The sequence below is a fragment of the Apaloderma vittatum genome, unplaced genomic scaffold, assembly GCF_000703405.1.
Source record: "Apaloderma vittatum isolate BGI_N311 unplaced genomic scaffold, ASM70340v1 scaffold35376, whole genome shotgun sequence".
NCBI classification, from domain to species: Eukaryota; Metazoa; Chordata; class Aves; order Trogoniformes; family Trogonidae; genus Apaloderma; species Apaloderma vittatum.
This window is the reverse complement of record NW_009720721.1, coordinates 2,513-23,149: the sequence shown is the minus strand read 5'-3', so window position 1 is coordinate 23,149 and position 20,637 is coordinate 2,513. Positions and strand designations below refer to the sequence as shown.

Here is a 20,637-nt window from a genome sequence, read left to right as displayed (position 1 = left end):
TTTACACCTGTATGAACCGAGGAGCAGCTGGACAGACAGCTCCGTCTCCCATATAGTGATTTGGGATCAAAATGAGCAGCTTGGAAGGCGTTGGAATAGCCATCACCTCGCGCTGCCAGCCGCCGAGCATTAGGCTGTGAGACAGAGGACCGTCAGGGGAATGAAGCTATTTTGGCTGCTCGCCCAGGCCTGGAAAACTCCATCCTGCAGCAAATAAACAGCTGGGGGACTTAATCCTTTACAAAGTAAAACGTGTATTTGTCTTAGTTTCTGATTGTGGTGCGCAGATGCTAGCTTGCACAGAGGCGAAAGGAAGTTTGTGGGTTTGTTTTTACAAAAAAAAGGCAGCAGATACCATGGTGACAAGAATGATGGTTAAAAAAAAAAACTTAGAAAAGACAGCAGGGAGGTTGCAAAATTGGCCTCGAGGTCGTGGCTCTGTTGGTGGCTGTGCCTACTGCTGGGGTGTGGGCACCACCCGGATCAGTGCTCTTGGTCTGCCATGGAAGGTGGCTCTTCCCTCTGGGTTACAGTGATGGTTCTTGATGGGAAGGACCTTACCATGTTCCAAAATATTCCACTTTTTAAAATCCCTCTAAAGAAGGACTTCAGGGTATATCTTGAGAAATCTTCTTGAGAGCAAACCCCCAGGCGTTGGCCTTCCTGGCTACTACAAGCAGAAGTTGGCCAACTCCTGTGTTGCATGAGCTACCGAAAGCATTAGAAAGTGCAGTGTGGCCAATTCTTGTGAGCTTTCTATTTCTCTCCCCCTCTCCCCCCTTTAAAGACACAGTTTCTGAAGTTACAGCATTTTGGCCAAGTCTGCACTGAAATAAAAAGGATGATAAAATGCACAGGTTGACACGTGCTTGAAATGTTACCCAGGCAAGTGAACTCGTGTCCTGGCTTGAGGAGGGAAAAAAAAAAAAAAGCTGATGATATGTAGGTGGTTCAGGGAAAAAAAAAAATCTTTCTTCTCTTGCAAAATTTATTTGGTTTAGTTTTGAATAGCAATCATCAAAAAGACTCTTTTGCTAAATAATGCCTGTGGTGTCGGAGTTCTTTGAAGATGGAAGGTAATACAGGCCAGAAGCACCTGGATTTAGCGTAGGATCCCTGAGGTCATACTGTATTTCTTCTTAAAGTAGTTTTTTGTTTAAAGATAAATGTCTGGTATTGTAAAGACAGTCAAACAATAATTAATGCTGTAAAGTTTTAGTCTTGTCAGTTAATTTAGTCTCCCTGTGTGCTAACGCGTGCAGGAAATAAACCACCTTCTTAGTGCAAACCACAGGAGCCTTGTGTAAACTCATCTGTGCATTTAACTCCTTTCCTAACCAGAGTTCAGCTCTCGTCAGAAAAACAAAACTAAAAATATGTTTTTCCTCTCTACATTCTCTGCCATGCAGGGCTCCTCATTGCCAGCATAAATCCACAGATTCTGAAAAATAATTCCATTTGGCAGCTGTTTCAATAAACACCGCAAACTGTCACCCTCCGCTGTCGGTGGTGTGCGTTGGTTCAAGCCATCTTCTCAGGCTGCGGCCCCAGTAAGTGTCAGCCAGGACGGTGGAGACTAAAGTCTCAGGGTGCAACAAGGTGGGTTTGTTTCAACTGCTGTAACACGACAGCCACCACCTTCCATGGGGTGTAGTTGCTGCTGGTGTTGCACAGGCTATTAAAACCTGTCCTGGAGCCCGGTGTGAAAATGAAGATAAGAGAGGAATAATGCTTCTGGCTTTCAAAGAGAGACTGAGTGAAAAAAACCAGAGAGCGGTTGTGAGGTCCAGACTTCCAGGACTAAAACTCTTTTAAAAACTTCTAGAGCAAATAGTCAGGTTTTCAGTGCCTCTTCCTCTTTTTTTTTTTTTTCTCCTAAGCCACACCAAGAACTTTTGAAGACCTAGGAATATGTCATGTTCTGCATCTCACCTGGTACTGAGCCTGATTACCTTGTTGGAGATCGGTCCTCCTGTGTGTTAAATGGTGTTACAGTCAGTCCATAGAGCCTCTCTGTGAGGCTGGGCTCTGTTATATTCGATACTGTTTGTAGAAACAGCCATAAATGATCTCTAGCCCAAATAATAACATGGAGTTTTGAAAAAATATTTTTTCCTACCAACTAACAGCTTAGGAAAGGAATCTTTGAGAGGTGAAAGGTGCCCTCGAAATCGTTCAAGGAGCCTGTGATAGAGATAGGCTAGACTTAAGAACTTTTCTTTTTCTTTCACCTAGCAAAATCTCCCGTTCTGCTGGACTATTTTGTACCTCGGTTAAGAGAGTGCAGCGAGATGCTGAGGCTGTAGAGACACTGTAGAGACGAGGCTGTTGCTGGAGGCTGCCCCTCTGCTCAGGTCCTCCCCGAGCTGCCCATTGAGCTTCCCAGGGCCGTAGGACAAGGTGAGCACAAATGACTTCGCCTTCCGTCACGGCAAACCCGGGCAGCACTGCTTGAAAAAAGGCCATGGGGTGCTGAGAGAGCCCGCAGGACGGCTGACGAGTGGGGAGTGGGTGGCTGTGGGGCTGCTCCCAAGTCCAGCAGTGGTGGGACAGCAACTGCTCCCTGTGGGGATGGACCAGGCCTAGGTGGTTAGTACTGGTACTAACCTCAATGACTTTGTTGGTGAACAAGTAGGAACGTTACTCAGGGTTTCCTGAAGCTTGTGGTTCTCTGCTGTTCCGCCTGAGCTGCGCCAGGTGACGAACTCTGTGAACATCAGTGATGATTGGTGAGGGAAAATTCAGAAGCTGTGACAGCAGGTTTGTGCTTTCCTGCTAACCTTAAACCTTGCTGAGCTAAGTGGGGTTGCTGGAGATGTTCTGGCTGATAAAATCATGAGTTCATTCCAGACCCTGGGGGCAGGTTTTTTTGAGCAGGTGCTGGGGTTTGTTCTTCCTTCTCCCTGGTACTGTTGGGAGCAGGATAACTCAACATGCTGTTGGTTCCTTTGTCTGCTTTTCCTGCCACCTTTGTGTTTGCGATGTTCAGGAGTTACGTTAGTTTTATACTGGGTTTTGGGAGGGGATCTCTTTGTTTTTATTTAACCCTGCGCGGAGTTTGGATGCTGTGACTGGCTGCACAATAGACGTCCAGGGAAATACAGCCTTCCAGGCTCCGCGTCTGCTGCAGAAAACAACTGTGCGTAATAAATAAGGAGTTCATATTCTGCTGCTGCTTATGCTTTAACGGATAACTGAGATAATGGAGCCTGTATTCCCGCAGTAGGAAGCTGTCTCTCTGTTGGTTTTGGACCAGACGAGCAGTTTTCAGGCTTAGGAAAGTCAAATGCCACGAAGTTGACTTAGAAAATTGCCAAGGGTCAGTTTATTTTGTATTGTAATGGTGGTGTTTTCCTTTTGATGATGACAGTTCTGGGTGCTGTGCTGGGCTGGGGACTGTGCTGGTTCGCCTGGTTAAAGCTATAATTTTACCATGCATCAGCGTTTCTTTACATTCTCATCTGAGTGTATCACACTGGGCTGGCTTGAGGACTCCCCGCCCGCCCCCAAACATTCTTGCTGTGTGACTGGAAGAGTTTCTCCGGCTCAGACCTCCATGCAGCGATGCCAAGGCAAATCCTCATGCAAGAAGGGGCAAACGTGTGCTCAGAGACAATCCTTTGGAGTTTAGGAGAAAGGTGTCTGTCCATGATTTATGCAGGTGAAACATAAACGGTCCCAGCGACGAGCTGTGCTTCCCCACAGTCTTTCTTGGACAAACCAGCCCCGGGGCCAGCGCTGGAGGAGGTGAGGTCCAGCAGCAGTCTGGGCAGAGCTCCTGTGTGTGGATGGGCAGGATTCTGATGGCAGAGAGGTGTCTGGAGATTCAGGCTGGTGCCAGCCGGTGCCCAGAGACACCAGGCTGCTTGCTTCAAGTGCGAAGTTCATCTTTAATCAAACAGGGCTCCTGTTTGCAGAAATCACATGAAGGGAGTGGAGAATTGTGCTGCTTGTCACTCCTCCCCGAGGCCACAGGGGCCTGAAGTCCAGTGTGAGCAGGGAGTTAAGCAGTAGGCGGGCATCCCCGCTTTGTTCAGTCGAGCATGGATCCTTCCTTTCAAGAGGGGATAAGTGTGAGTCTGACACCTCTCCAGATCTGAAACACCTCGCCCAGCGTTCTGCAGTTGGAAGCTTCATTTGCATTCGCTGTGTTTCTGCATTCAGGCTGTTAGATTGTCTGCAAAAAATGAGGTCTGGTCTTCTAGTAACAGCTCTGGTGCTGCCAGCCCCTTCTGGGGACTTCTGGAGTTGCCAAGGTTTTTTAGTTGTTGGGCTTCAGTCACCACTATCAGTAGTTGTCCAGAGGGAAAAATTTCTGTAGGAATGCCACTTACCTGCTGATTGAAAAGTAGTGTCTTGCAGGGTTTAGGAAATTCATGATGTGGATTTAGCAAATCCATGATGTGGATTTACTAAGCCCATGGTTTAGTAAATCCACAATATGGATTAACTTAAAAACATAAGATCCTCATATTTTTCCGCTTGGATTTACAAACAGATCACTTTGGGATCATGTAATCTATAGGGAAAATCTTTCCTTAAGAAAAGCAAAACACAGGAGACGTGTAGCACAACGAGTCGATGCTTGCCTGTGGTAAAACCTTGAAATGATGGTCTGTGTTACTTCTACGCTTCTAGTCTTTTAACAGGCAGTGGCTGCTACGGAGAAGAGTGTTGGCATCCTGGCTTCTGCATAACTTTGGCAATAGTGACTCTTTCTAAGCACCTTACAGAATTAATAAAAACCTCTAAAGCAGGCAGTGGAGGGATGTTTATTTTTTCGAGGGAGAGGAGGACACGGGTATGCTGACTGAAGTCATGTTGCACCTGATCCGCACAGCCATCCAGAGACTCGTGAGTTTTGTGCAGCTGGCTGGTGAGCCCGTGGCTGAGCTGGATCCTTGGACAATGATGTGAGACATGAGCCTTGGCGGACCAGTAATTGCTAAATGGGTGATTGAAACAAAATATTGGGAAGCAGCCATTAAAGGGGAGAGTTAAAGCAGAACGTACAATGTCAACCTGCTTCTTTCCTCGCAGCCAAAGAGAGAAGGATTTGCTTCTGAATCTGGTGGCTTCAGTAGGAAGAGAGGTGTGTTTCCAGCTATCAGAGAACCATTTTCACGTATTGGAACAAAATCTGCAGTTTATTAAATGGTACTTTTAGACATCGTTTTCAGATATGACCAATCATAAGATGTTCTGTGTGTTAGAAACCCGGTAGCACCACAATAGTCCTTTGACAAACAGATACAACAGGATGAATGGATTCACCTCCCCAGTCCCCTCATGCTTGGAATATTATTTGTTAAGAGCAGAATTTGACTTAAGCTGTGGTAATGTGTTGATCCTTAAGGTGCCTTCCTAGAAAATAAAACACATTAAAAAGTAATCAAGGCTTCATTAGGCAGTGCTGCTACTGCTGTGTGCCAGAAGCTGGGAAGATATAAATAAGGAAATGTTACTTGTCCTCATGCTTGACTAATGGGTGAAGGAATCTGCTTTTGGCTGCTGCTGGAGGAAATCAGCTAAACAGACATTCGATGTTGAAGTCAGTCCTGGCCTATTTATGGCCTTTTAGTATCTTTCTTATTAGAATTTTACTGTAATAGAGCTTCAGCAGAATTGTTGTGTTGCATGCCTGACACAAAGTTAGCGACATTCAAAAGTCCTGCTGCAACATTAAACTGGAATCCTGCCTACCTGTAAGTGAAAGAATCGATGCAGTTTGAGCCTGAATATTTTTTTGATTTCTCATATCATGCAACACTAACAAAGGTGAGCTTCTTACAGATTTCCTTTTGTCAACTGCTCACATGAAAGAGAGGAAAAGTTTCTTATTTTTTCTCAACTAATTCCTTGAGCCTCAGTAGCAGGTCAGTGGCGTAGCAATTAGGAACCAGCTCAGCAGGCTGCTTTCCTGAGCTGCGTCAAAGCAAGGCCTGTGGTGTTGCCTGAGCTTTCCAGAGCAGATTGAAGGCACCAAAAGCCAAAGTCCTGTTCTTTTTGCAGGCTGGAAATAAAGAGTAAATAAAGGAGAGTTGGGTCCCTAAGGGCCTTGGGTTCTGTTGAGTATCCTGATCCCTAGGACTTGCGTACGTGGAGGTGGCATTAACTTTTGTGTTCAGTTCTCCTGGTAGGAAAAATCTTGTTGAACGCGGTAGGATCTTTTGACTTGGGTGTTGCTGGTGTGGGAATTAACAAATTTTTAGGCCTTGGGTTATTGAATAGAGTGCACTTACAGTGGCATTATAATCCATAAGAGAAGCTTTTATTTTTGTTCTCATGAATCAGCTTTTCCATTTATGTAACTTTCTATGGTTTCTGGAGCACGTTGTGGTCTTGTTTTGGGAAGTACAGATTTTGTGCTTTGTTCCAGCCATACTCTTGGCTTGTGCTGCCAAACCTGATCTGCGGTGTGGTGCCGTACGCCTGGATAATGCCTCGCTGTGGGCAGACCACGTGCTTCCAGGCGTGACGCAACGTCCAGGTTAGGTTGCAAAAACCTTTCAGTAGTCTGGATTTTTCCCCCAGCCGTGCTCTTGAGGGGTGGTCCTTTCGCAGCTTTTCACCCCGGGACTTTCCTCCTGCCTTTAAAACGCGTCTTCCAGAACCAGACATTGAGAAATGGGAATCTGGGTGCTGCTGTCACGGCGAGCTGGAGCCCCTTCCCTCCTGCCCCCCTGGGTTGGCACGCGGTGCTAATGCAGCCCAGGGGCGGTGGGTGCCCGGTGGTTAGAACCACATCCAAATAAACAACTTTTTAAGCTGTTGGGGGCAAACCACATCAAGAGAGAGCTGCTGGGGGCAGCTCTGCAGGAGGCAAGTTGATATGCCGTGGGTTTTCCCAAAGGGCCCCAGAGGAAGAGAGTAAGTACATGTGGAGCCCATCTGGACGCTGCCTAATTTCTGGAAGGAAAAATTAAAAAAAAGGCAGCACGAGTACAGGGTGAGCTTTTCCAGCCGTCTGTGTTTGATTTAGGTCATGTAAGTTCGTGGTGGTTTTGCTGTGTTTGTCCTCAATCTCATTCCTTACAGACCAGAACTAAGCATCGAAAGAGAGAAGGATGACATTACTACGTGTAACGCTTGGCTTAAAATAGCCAGAACAAAGAAGTGGTTTGAGTTCTGTAATGATAATTGCCTAGGCCTAAAAATAGGTGGATATTCTACCAGGCAGGGAGGAGTAAGACACAAATTGCTGGGAGACACCTCAGAAAGAGCCTGCAAAGCTCTGATCAAGCAGGTGGTTGCTGGAGGTGCCGACAAGTTTCCCACCCTTCGACCACCGTTTACAGTGGGTGGTGGCCACCAGCACCACCAGAACTGGAGCCTCCGATTTTTCAATTAATGTGGGGGTAGGGAAAATCTGTTTCGTTCATATGAATAAAACTGACAAAAACACTTTATATGAAAAAACTGGCTCCTGGAATATTATGGTAAAACCAGAGAAGCCTCTGATGGAGGCCAGGAGCAGGCCTGCTTGGAGGTATTTTGTCTCTGAAGGGAGTCCTGCTGTGGTGTCTTGGGGGTGGAGAACAAACTTAGGGGGACCGTCAGGAATCCGTGACATTTAAATGCATAGCTGAGCTGCCATCCTGTTCGACTCCTACAAATTATCTTGTACTGGGAGGCAAAATCCTAAGCGTTTTGCAGCTCATTTCCAAGTGTTAGTTTCTGCGTTAGCAACTCGCATGAGGAAGGAGTTAATCATTTTAGAAAAAAACCACAACCAAACCAAACTAATTTTTTTTATTTATTTTTTAATTCCAAAATGTAGCTGTGAATAGCCGTGGCTGTAGCCGCAGCAGCAGAGGTGGTCAAGTCCTGCAGTCACGGTGTGCGGCTCAGCCGGCGGGACGCCCTGCGGCAAGTTAATTTGTCTTGGCGGCAGCGCAGCATTCCTCGTGCTGCCCCGCTCCCTCCCAAGAAAAGCACTTTCTGGGTATTTTTCGCCTCGGCCACAGTGAGCAGAAGGCTGGTGCTGCTGGCTGCTGCTGGAGATTGCTTAAAATACAACCACTTTAAAGAGGTAGGGGCTTTTCTTTATCTAGAGTGCAGAAGGCTGGAATTGGAAAAGGTAAAAAACCCCACAAACCCACCTGTTAAGGCTGGTTTTGTTTAAACTCGGATATTGAGAAGTGCGCAAGGTGCAGATCTGCTGTCAGGTGTTGCCTCTCTGCTGCCCTCGGCTCTGAGGTTGGGAGGCGCAGCTCAGGCCACGGGGTCAGCAGGGGCTGGACCTGTACGTCAACAATGTACAAGCCACCTAATTGCATTTTTTGGGAAAAAAAAAATAAAATTTGTGTTCTTTCCCCACAGAAATGGCAGAGAACGCCCCGTGGCGAGTGCCAGCACAGCAGCGCTGCAGCTGCTTTGTCGGCCGGGGGAAGTTTGTTGTGTGATCAGACCAGCAGCACTCAAACTGTAAACTGACGTGGGGTTCCCGTGCTCCAGAAATAGATTTCCAAAGCATGTCTCGTTGTCCAACAAGGAATTTATTTATAAACTGCAAAAATAACAAGATGTAAAAAAACCAAACCACCAAACAACAAAACCCGCTCTTGGCCAGCAGTGCAAGTTAGGCTGTTCTTTCGTATGTGTGTGCCTGTGTATACCAAATAAGATAGAAACTTCTTTGAAATTCATTTCAATAAAATATTTAAAACAGTTTAGAATCCTGGCCGGAGCTGGGGACGGAGGTGCTGCTAATCAACACTGCCTCCTTTCTGATTATAATCTTTTAGTTTGGGTTGTTGGGGTTTTTTTGTTTGTTTTTGGTTGGTTGGTGGTGGTTTTTTTTTTTCTCCGATGAGTAAGGATTTAGAGGAGAAAACAAACCCTGAGTCTGAAATGGTGCAGCTTTTTCTGGAAAGTTTTCTGCCCACTTTGGGGTTAAAGCTCCATTTGTGATGGGCTATTTTATTGGAAAACATCACCTGTCTCTACTCTTGGCAGCTTTGACTGGTTTCTCTTGCGTTTCTGACTTCCTCCACTGATGCGAGTTAGAACAATAAATTGAGCTTCTGGTGTGTATTCAAGTGAGGCATGATATTTGTTCATAATCCTAAACCACTCATTTTCATAATGTTACTGTGTGCACATGCCGTGGTGAAAGTTTAGTGTTTCATGATTTGTTTGTAACTGGAAAGGAAAAGAATGATACACAAGGATATCTTGGGAAAAAAAAAGAAAGTTTGCAGGAAGTATCGGCTTCTGATGTTGCTTGTGCACATTTTGTATGCGGAAGATTACAGGTTGGTGCTGAGACTGCCAATAACTTGTCAAAAGCTATTTCTGTTTCTGGAACAGACACTGAAAGCCAAAACAAAGTGAAAAATAGATTGATTTGGTTATGTGTTTCAACGTTAGCCTAGGAATGTTAGCAAGAAGGGTAGTGTTTCCTCTCACCTGAGCCGTTTCAGATGGTTTTTTCGCAGAAGAATGCCCTGAGAAGCGTGAGCCTGTGTTCAGGCCGAGAAACCAGGTGTGTTTTGCTGGGTGCTGGCAGTGAAGCCATCTTTGGACAAAACGGGCTTTCACAAGGATGTTACTTCCCCGAGCAGGGCAGTGGTGAGCTGCAGCCCTGACTCCTGCTGCTCCCCACCCCACCCCTTCTCCTTCCATCCTTCTGCCTCCGTCCCACCTCCACCCCTGGGATGTCCCCCTCTGTCTCCATCTACTTTTCCTCACTCCTGCCAGCAGCCTCTTCCCTCTCCGTATTTTCTCTGTCCGTTCTTGTGCTTTGTGTCTGTCCTCATGTCCTGCTTCTCTGGTGCTGGTCCCCCCCACCTCGGGACCCAGCCTCAGCGGCATCGCTCTCGGCTCTCGTGCTCACCGTACCAGATGTGTCAGGAGCACTCACTGTAAACATGGATTTCTGTGTCTGCAGACTGTGGTTGGCTGCAGCTCACGGGCCAAAATAGCTTCAGACGTGACAGTTGTTTGTGCAGGACGAGGCGTGGTATCTGGAAAGGCGCTGGCCAGTGTCCATGCCCGGGGAAGCAACGAGAGGGGTGTTTTTTTTTGGGAAGCGAGTGCTGTGCGTTGACAGGCACATCCTGAAGAAAGGCTCCTCGCTCCTTCCCAAACATGGGCAGCAGGAACCATCTTCCAGGCTCTTGTCCTGAGGAGAGCGTATGCCCTTTTGAGTAAGACAAAACAGCCCGGAGCAGCAGCGGCAGCAGGCGTCTCCTGCTCTATTTTAGGTGCTTCCCGTGCTATCCCGCTGCCTGGGATTAATCGAAGTTTTCTAAACAAAATCCCATCAAGTAATGCAGTCTGGCAACTCGGTGGCTGTTCTGCCCAGCGGCTGGTGCCACGTTTCTCTGGAGCATTTAATGCTCTTCTCCCAGTGTGCGTCACCACGTTCAGCAGACTTGTCTGTGAAGCTGGAAAACATCACCGCTTAATTTTCCAGCTTGTGTTTTTAATTCAGCCGCAAAACTAGGGTTTCAGACGAATCCTACTCATGCACAGGACCAGCTCCTTGCTTTTCTTTACAGTTCTTTAGAGAACTGCCTCCTTTGATCCCAGATGGACCGAGAGCAGCATGGAGACCAAACCGCTGTGCTTGCCTTCCACATGGGGCCTTGTCTAGCAAAAAAAAAAAAGATTTCCAGCTAAGCTTGATGTGTAATTTACAGATGGTGGGAAATGGTTAATTGCAGCGGAACTAGTTCAGGGAAAAAACCCAAAACATTCCATTTATTCCCAGGTCAGTATATTGCCTCAGATACTGACCCCTGGCAGAGGAGTGTACAATTACGAAGACCTTTCCCTTATTTTAGTCCTGCAGAACAGATCATGAGGAAAGTGCTCGCTTTTTTTTGTTGTTTTTTTTTTGTTTTTTTTCTCTGCGCTATATTGCACGATGGAGAAAAACTTCCCCTGACTGCTCCCTCCTGCTGTGACCCCTGTTATTAAAGGCAAGCAAAGAAATATCTTACCAATAGTTTCGAGTCGGCTGAGAAACATTTTTCTGTACAATCTGTAGCATGAATTATTTCCTCAGCGGGGTATTAACTTGCCCATTTCTATTAATTTTTAGCCACGATGAAAAGTAGCTAGTCCCCACCAATATTCCTCTGTTTGAGGCCAGAAGGGTACTTGCTAATCGAGTTCAGGAAGGGAGGAATTACGGTGGCCCTTGCAGTGGTGGGCAGACAGTTACTCCACTGAAGCTGGGAGCACGTTTTTCCTCTGTTGGGAAAGCAGGGTCGATCATTTTGCACTGGGCTGAGCTAGAGGCAGATCGATCGATCAATCTATCTATCTATCTATCTTAAAAAAAACCCCAAAACCACGCAACCCAACTTTTAGTTTAACTTAGCCTGGTTCCCTGTGGTGGCTTAAAGAACAAGTCGCTGGATGCTTAAAGCCTGTTAAGGCATGTCTGTCCCTTTCCTCTTCAGAGACTCATGGGGTCTGTTCTCCCAAACCTGCCCCTTCCAGGGCAGCGCTTTTTCCTACACAAAAACCTCGCACCCTCCCAGTCCTGGGGCGCAGGGACCGTATTTGGCTCCGTGCTGGCGGTGCCCTGGCCCCGGGGCGGCTCGCCGGGAGCCGCCTGGCTTCCCTTCACCGTATATGGAGAGGCTGCTCGGGGAAGCTGACCTGAATTAGCAGCAGCGCAACATCTGTATGAAGGGCTGCTTTTGTTGCACGGGGCTATTAAGGTTAAAGCCAGGCTTTGGACTGGTTTTGTAGTGAAGGGAATAATTGGAAGAGAACAGATTTCCCATTAAATCCCATTTTTTTTAAAATTGTTTGCGAGGCTGCGCCTGGTTATAATTTCCTTTCTGGTGGTAAAGTCATGAAGAGGAAGGACAGAGCATAAGCAGAACATCTCTGCATCAGGAAGTCAATAATTGATATACGCCGGTAATAAAAAACACCTTTCCTGTAAAAACCCAGCATGGCCTTTGCTACACAGATCCCACTTTTCGCTTGGGTGTGTGAGTACGCAGAGGGTGGGTGCAGTCAGTCCCCTGAAACTTCTCCTTGAGATGAGGGAGGATGGAGGGTGTGGGCTCACAGCCCTCCAGAGACTGTACCTGCCGCTGCTGAAACGCGGAGGAGATGAAGATTTGGGTTTTTTTGCCCAAAGAAACACGAGCCAAAATTGTTTTGGGATCTTACCGTTAATGCCGACTCAATGAGGTCTCTGTCGGGGAGTCCCCGCAGCGAGGCGCACACCCACAGGAGGAGGACAAAACCCTGGACCTGGGGAAGGGTGGGTTCAGCCTGTGCTTCCAGGGGCACGAAGGAAGCTGGTTGTACCTCACGTGTCCCTCCAGCAACCTTCACCGCGCCTGGAAAAACAACATTCCCCGGAATGAACCGTAGGGCCTGGGCAATGCGGGAGGCTGCTCCCAGCTTTGCTTTCGGTGGGAGACCCTTAAAGTTCACAGCACTTGCATGTGTATAAATCTTTAGACTTCATGCTGTTCAGTTATACAGAAGCTAAGTCACAGCTCAGATCTGACTCTTCAGAAGATTATGTATTTTTTATTCTGAGAATTTTCTCACTGCTTCCATTTTCAACCTGTTTTGCACCCCCTTGTTTCCACATTCAGCGCTGGAGTCACATAATTGGCAGCAGAAAAAAATGGTTTGACTGATTTCATTTGCTTTTTCTCCCCTCCCTCTCTCGTGACAGATTAAAAAGCAGCAGCAGGATGTATTAGGTTTCCTGGAAGCCAACAAAATTGAATTTGAAGAAAAGGATATCGCCGCCAATGAGGAGAATCGGAAATGGATGCGTGAGAACGTCCCTGAAGACAGCCGGCCAGCGAGTGGGAACCCGCTGCCGCCTCGGCTCTTCAATGACAGCCGATACCTCGGGGTAAGGGACGGCTTCAGGCCTCCATCTCTTCTCCTCCCGCTTCTCTTCCTTGCTGCTGCAGTCTGTGCTTATCGGTGAGGAAGGATTTGACCAGCTGTACGTTCAGGCATGCAAACTGGGAGAAGGGCATGGAGGGTGTTAGACATTTACCCCTCCTCTGGGGCTTTTCATAATAATAGATTCTTGAATGTTCCAGTTCCACTGTAGAGGAGATGAAAATTTGGAACTCCTCATTCTCAGGTCATTGTGTTACTAGAATGAGCTTAGCACCACCTTGCCGTGTATATATATATATATATATGTATATTTTTTCCCCCACGTGGCTCTGAAACTTTACAAGATATTTTAATTCTCTTGTTCACTGTGATTGTGAACTAAAACTTCACAGAGATCTGGCACTGTTGCACGAACGTTATGTTCTGTGGCACGTTCAGAGGGCTCTTCTCTTTACGTGGGGTCAGCCGATACGTGTGGATCCCACATTCCCGTGTAGTCTCTGAATCTTCCAAAGGAAGTGCTCCTACGAAGTGATTCCTGCCACGATCATAAATCAGTTTTCTGATCCTTCTCGAGATCAGTTTTTGTGGACTGCTTGCAAAATGAAGGCTGTTGCGGTCCACTTAGTCCGGTGCCTTGAACAGATTAAAGCTCATGTTGCAAATACAATTCCTACTTGTAATTATTTTAATGCTTGATCAAAAGTAAGTTGCCCTGCAGCACTTCTGCTCACAGGCCATGCTTGAATGATTATTAGATTAACTGTTAATTTTATTTTTAAAACTTAATATCTTCTGAAAAGAGCACACAGTATGCATTCTTCTGGTGCTCTGTGTTGGTTTCTAAGTAATTTTGTGGTCTGGTCCTGACCTGCAAAGCCTGCAAGTCACCATCTGCCAGTTGTGGACCTTTGCGAGGCAGTTCTGTGGCTCCTGAAAGAAACTAGTCTCAGTGCGCCAGGAATTTTTCTTGCTTGTAATAAAAGCAGAACTTGAAACAACATCCACAGTGAGCTGCCTCTAGTGTATCCCACAACCATGCAACCCAGGACAGCTCTGAACAGTCATTTCGGGGAGAGGCCTGTAGGTGTTTCAGGCCGGTACTTGCCATGGGTTTATTTCATCCCCAAAATTTTGGTTGCTGTCACTTTGAACTTCTGAATTGGGGCCAATTTGTGTCGCTGGATTCAAGTGACTACGGTTTAGCTTTCAGGGAGGTAGAAGTTAATTCCTGTGCCCACACACTTGAACCTCTCGGTGTCTTTATCTGAGCCATCTCAAGCATGAAATTCCCCGTTCGTTCCATCTGATGCAGCCTAACTGGCAGAGGAATGAGCAAATTGACTTTTATTGGCCCGTACGCAGCAGAAGGGCCGTAACGTAGATGCTGTGCGAGCTGGCATGAACCCTGCTCCTTTCTCACAGGCATTCCTTCTCCTGGTAGGTGCCACAAAGCCGACTGCTGGACTATGCACCAGCAAGATAAACAACCCCTTTGTTATCAGGCAGCCCCAGTACTGTGAACAGAAGGGCTTCAGGGAGGATTTAACCTAATCACACGCATTTTCCTCAAACTAGCGCCCGAATGCTGCACGTACCAATCGAGCAACAATTTGACATCCCTCGTCTCCAGGCAGCTCAAATCCTCTGTTCCTGGTGCTTTCTTCTGTTCCAGCTGCAACAGCCTTTTCTCAGAGCTGCCCCTGCTCTGAGTGCGCTGCTGTTTTCAAGCGGCGTTTGCCGTTTCTTAGGCTTTTGCCTACCAGAGAGCGAGGCATGTGAAGCAACGTGCCCTTAATGGCAGCTCTCTCCCCGGCTTCAGACCGAGACTGAGCCTGCTCGGAGCTCTCTGGGTTTCTGAGCCAGAACTCCTGCGTTGAAACGTTCCCCAGCGGAGCCGGAGGAAGCTCTCACTCTTGCTTCAGTTAAAGAGAGGAGGAAATCCATAGGAGAGCTGTGTGCTGAGTTTGGAAATGGGAGCGTGGGAGGTGTGTGGTAACTCGGACAACAGCAGCTTTGCTCAAACCTTCTGGGTGCGTTTGGTCAGGGTTTGGCAACTGCTGTCGCTGAGCCACGCTCTGGGCTTTGTGCTTGCTCTTTCTGAACGTAACAGGCAAGCGAGCTGCGTTGGTTGCACTCCGTACAGCACGGCATTCTGCCCTGAGTGTAAAAAAGGGCAGAGAAGGAAGCAGTGGCATTTCTTTTGTTATTTCAGTGCGTTTACCTTAATTTTCCTGGGAGGGTGTGTGCATATTTAGAGCAACTCTAGTGCACGGCAAGCACGGTGAACAGTGCCACTCGATTTCCTTCCAGTCGTTAATTGGAAACGTGATGGCAACGGGTGTACTCTGAATTTACAGGCTTCAGTTTAACTTCTAACAGATTTAAGACTTAATGTCCATAGTTGTACAGTTGCCATTACTAATTGGTAATTAGCAATGACATCTGGGGACACCGGTGTTTCCTAGTGACAACAGCTGCCTTGCTCTGGATGCTGGCCCTCAGCAGAAGGCAGAAGCACCTCCCAGCAGCATCTTGTTGCTACAGACAGGGAAATTCCCAGACTGTGACTTCTTGGACAGCACAGTTTATATGGTATCGGTGCTACCGATAAATATCGGAGGCAACACTCTGCGTTTTTTGCAGTCAGCCCCCGGCAGCCGTTTGCTGGGGGCGGGTTGGGTGGCACCCCCAATTGAGCCTCAATTTCTGACATTGTGCTTCTGTCTTTTGTTCCCACCCTCCTCCCTGACTCCGGCGGCGAAGGACTACGAAGCTTTCTTTGAGGCGCGAGAGAACAATGCCGTATACGCGTTTTTAGGCTTGACTGCGCCGCCTGGTTCAAAGGTAGGTGTGCACGTTCCTCACCGTGAACCGCAGCCTGCGTTTTACACCTTATTCTTCTCTACTCCCAGTAGGATATTTCACGCGTTCTGCAGTTGCCCCAGTTGATCTGCCTGCTGCTCTGATAGTCTCCAGAGACTAACTTCCAGGCTTCAACATCACAGCGACACGCTGTTGTTATATACTGGTTTATATGAAGGATGCCGTGTTCCCTGGAGCCATCTTCCTCCCCCTCCTTCTACCAGAAAACCCCAGCGTTCGGTACAGATGCTCTTTTGATACCTTCACAAGTGAGAGCACAGCTAATATTTGCACTGAAGAATGCATCTAGATGAAAAAAAATTGTCACAAACCCAAAGAATTATTTCAGTTCAGTAAAAAAAACTTAATTCATGGGAAGTTTTGATGAGATTTTTGTGCTAGAAAATACCTTGAAAACAGAGTGGTCTTGCTTCAGAGTAATTTTTTCCTCCAGCTGGTTATCTGAAGCCTTGTTTTCCTTCGCCAATTAAAAACTGGGTTGCTGCTTTGCAGATGCAATGGGCTGGAATTCTTCTTTTGATTTTGATAGGATAGGACAAGCCTGCTTTATACATTTCACTTGACAGCAGCAGGATCCTCCAGGTCACTTCCAGCTTTCTTGTTTCAGTGGATAAACACGCTGGGTCCTTTCAACTTTATTCATCTATGAGTTGAAGGTCGTGCATCACGAAGAGACCTAATTTTAAAGGTGGATGATGACCCATCAGTAGCGAATATTACACGGTGTGGTTCAGACCGAAGCGATTTTGGGAGCCAACCTAATTTCTAGCAGTAGCTCCACTAATGTGAACGGTGTAGCAAGAAAAAACTCTGCTTTGTTACGGAGACTTGCAGAGAGCAAAACCTGCGCCCCGGCATCACGTGTGGCTGGCGTCAGGAGGACAACAGAGTCACGTAAATCTTATTTTAGTGGAACATCTGCACAGCGCTGCACAAAAGAGTATGCAGGATGGGGCCGAGGAGTGAGAAAGCCGTCCTGAGACCACGGGACGCGGCAAAGCCCGTGCGTTTCCCCACGCGGCCAAGATCTGGAAAGCGCGGCGGTTGCTGCCGTAAAGAATCAGGTCATCTGCCTGCACAGCATTTACGAACACCGCTGCTTACCTAACCTGCCAGGTTGCAGAAGCAGCCTGCATGGCCGTTGGTTGCTCTGATTCTGTCCTCACCTAAGGACCTTTTAAAAAGGAGAGATGTGATGCATTTGTAACCCACTGAACTTGCATCTCGCGTGCTGCAGCTCGGGGAGGGGCGTTGGAGCTGCTGAAGGTAACCTTTGCGTAAGTGACCTCGTCCCCAGCGCGTTCTGCTGCTGGTCTGACTGCTGGTACCCATCCCGCAATTATGTGATGTCAAATCAAGCTGATTGCCTGCTGCTGAGGAGGAACAACTGATTTGTAGATGCTGAAATTGGCATTTAGAGCGTCGCTGCATCCAGCTCGGATATAACGGCGTAGGTAATGATACTGCCTCTGGGTGCTGCTACAGAAAACGGAAGGAGGCTGGGATCAACCTGTGTGCGCTTGCGAGAGAGGACCTTCACAGCACGAAATGTCATTTGGAGAGATTTGGAAAGTTAGCTGCTTCTGAGCACCAAGTTCCAACATTAACACTAAACTAGAAGAGCTCAGAAGCGAGCTGGGGAAATCCAAGTAACTTTTCTGAGCCCTGGTGCTTCGGTTTGTGCTTTGAGCACCACGAGTACAATGGGACCTACAAACCCTGGGATTCAATTATCTTAAACGTGCCTTCTTCGAGCACTTTGGGTGGGAGAGGGTTTTGTGTGTTACAGGCTGTCATTAATTATTTAAGGACTCAGAGCATGATCAGTGAGAGGCCTCGAGGGAGAAATAAGGAAAAGTAGGAAAAAGGGATCGTGTCAATCCTGAGAATCTGAGCCTTTCCCAAGTACCTGCAGGATCATGCCAAGGAGACAGAGTTCGACTTTCAGGACAAATAAGTTAGCACATTCTTGGAGTTACTTGTACCCTTCTTACTCAGGTTAAGGGAGATACCAGGAATCTTCTCCAGCTTATCACTGCCTGTTTTGAAGATAAGTACTTGGTCTTGCATTTTCTGGAAAAAAAAGAAGAAAGCTAGATGTCACTTCTGTAGCGCCCACAGCTGGTTAATGGAGTTACAAAGCCAGGGAACCATCTCCTCTTTCTTACCATTCAAAGAACCACTTGTCTTTTAGACGACTTCAAACAGCCTTTTCTTTTTTTCCCCCAAGCTCTGTAGTTCTTTTTAGTTGTTCCTTTGTTTGTTCACCTGCCTTTTCTGCCACGAATGAACGGGATGCCCCTACACGTGCAGCGCGGCTGCGGCGATGTCCCGGCTCAGCTCTTTGACCCGCAACAGGCAGCTGGAGGAGCAGAGCGCAGTCCGAGGGCGCGGCAGACCTGAACCCGCCATCCCTGCAAGGCTGTTCCCACGGCCCCGAGTTAAAAGGCCACGAGCGCACAACAGGAGGCGCTTGGGCAGGTAGCCAGGAAAACCAGAGCGATCCACCAGGGCTGAGATAAGGGACATACGCGTGGTACTTCCTGCCCTGCAGGCTGGGGTCAGCCACCCTCAGGTCTTCCATGCTTCTTGGAAATTCCCTTCGTAGTCCTTCCTCGACTTGTTTTTTATTGTTTAGCGCACTGGCTCATGTTAACAAGGATACGGAGTCTTATCTTCAGTGTTTCTCTGCAGTCGCAAAAGCAAACAACTCCATTTACGTTAAGGTTGAGTTTAGCAGGTAGCAAACTTTTTTCTTTTTGAATAAACCACGCTGCCCACCGTGAAGTGCTACCGTGAGAGCACTGGGACTCTTCTCGTAGGCCACGTTGCTGCTAAAGACTGCAAGATGGAAAAATACGGGCTGTTGGGTGTTTTCGTGTTCCCTCGGACACGTACTGAGAATTGTTAGAGGTTAGCTGGTGGCTTTAGCTGGTCCTTCATCTCAGAAGCTTTGTAGGAATGTTTTCCTGTAGCCAAAACGTCCCTCGCGGAGGTCCCTTCTCAATCACATACTGCTGCAGTTTTATGTCGTGTGCCAACACTGGGATGTGAACGTTGTCACCCTTCAGAAAGTATTAATCTGTGTCATTCTCTTCTGTTTCAGGAAGCTGAAGCGCTGGCAAAGCAGCAAGCATGAACTTCAACTGCCTTAAACGTTCTGTAAAGGGAATTTCCACAGCTTTTTATAAAGATAGTACAATTGTCTCTGCTTCAAGAAATATAGATGTGATTTCTAACATTTGATTGGTGCTTGCAGCATTCACTGTACGTAATACAAATTCGAACGCAAGATGAAAATGTGTACGTAAAGGTAGAGGGCACGGAGCGTATTCTTACAAAGTGGGAAACATAGGAATCTGAGGCGATTGGACGTGAATGATTTTTACGTAGTTTAAACTGTCCCGGCAATTCGTCATATTTGTGTAAACTTCCAGAATCTATTTTAGTACTAATAATACAGATGGGGTTATACCTAGAGATCCGTCTATTTAAAATATGGAAAACAAGCAACAGCATCTAAACCCTTGTCAAATACTAACTTTAACGCCTGAGTTGCCTCAAAAAACGTTACTGAATTACACAGTAATTTTTCAGTGTCTTTTCTGGTTTCAGGTGAAATTGTAGGTGGTATCGTGTAGTATAGCCATCGTAGTCACTTTTGAAAGTTGTGTTTGTTCTTTTTGTAGAATGGTTATTTAAGATTTGTATTGTAACACACTGTACAGACGATAAAAAAAAAAAAGAAAGAAATAACGCCATGTATTTCTCCTTCAAGTGATCCGTGTGGGCTCTTTTGACAAAGAGAAAAGGGATTTGGGCAACTGGACGGCCTTTCTGTCGGCGAGTTCATCACGCAGTTGCCTAAGCACGACCCGGTTACGTGTGCACCTCAAGTGAAGTACGTGCTAACTCCCAGGCAATGTTGCAAAATAAGCCAAACCGGCCAGAAATGGCCTTTCCTTACCTGTGTAAGGGTGAAAGCCTTTAAATGTATTTCTCTACAAAAATACCAGTTCACGCCGCTTATAGCATTAGGCATCTTACTGCATGGACGAGTAGCCATTAGGTTCCTATAGTATTTTTTCAAAGGAAGAAATAAATGCTGAGTAGCAAGAACTATTGTAATTAAGCAAGCCTCTTTTTCTTAAGGTTAAACCCCCTTTCTTTCCGTTGTCACTGCCGTATCATGAACCTATTGCAGGAATCGCGAAGCTGTTAAAAAGCGAATCGTATTGGTGAATTTATCATGTGCAATATTAACCTCCCTGCTCTCCCAGAGCTCGTGAGATCATCTGTATTTCTTGGCCGTATTTGGCAAAAATACAAATAATTACAAGTGCCCTGAAGGATAAGAACCAGCCTTTAAAAGCGCGTGGGTAATTTAAAATGCATTTTGGCACCACGTAACGTATTTATTCCCCAAAAGCATCAAAAGACGGTAAGAAAGATAATTAGTCCTTGTTATAGTTCGGAGAGCAGCTCTGCTTCGAGCCAGCTCATGAGGAAACTTGCACAGACGTCCGAGCGAGCAGGATCTAGCAGGGAGCCAAGTTAGTTAAAACGACATTTAATTCACGTCTTATTATCTCTTTCCGATTCGGGAGCCTGGGAGTCAGTCTGAAGCTCGTGCTCACAAAAGCCAGCGCGGCAGCAGAAGGCATAGGGGTACGTTAACGTTGCCTTGCCTTCAGGATTAACACACGCATTTGTGCTTTTTCATTAGGTGGGCTTTGCCAGTAATTACCGGAACGTTATGGAATTTATTGTTAAGACCTTTTTGGGGATGGAAATCAAGTTACGTTTGATTCCCAGTGTCTGATTTTTGTTGTTGGCTGTGATTTTCTAAACCGAGGTGCTTTTTCTTTCTTAACGTTGGCATCCTCTTTCTGTGGGTCTAACCCAGCT

General features: G+C 46.8%; 1 protein-coding gene across 1 annotated transcript; it reads left to right on the top strand.

Moving 5' to 3' along the window:
* Positions 1–12,661: 12,661 nt before the first annotated feature.
* Positions 12,662–19,472, top strand: SH3BGRL (SH3 domain binding glutamate-rich protein like; the record flags this gene model as incomplete). Its single annotated transcript, XM_009871099.1, has 3 exons — positions 12,662–12,847; positions 15,610–15,690; positions 18,836–19,472. Coding segments are annotated over 3 exons (300 nt in total), but the record flags the coding sequence as incomplete, so codon positions are not given.
* Positions 19,473–20,637: the final 1,165 nt, after the last annotated feature.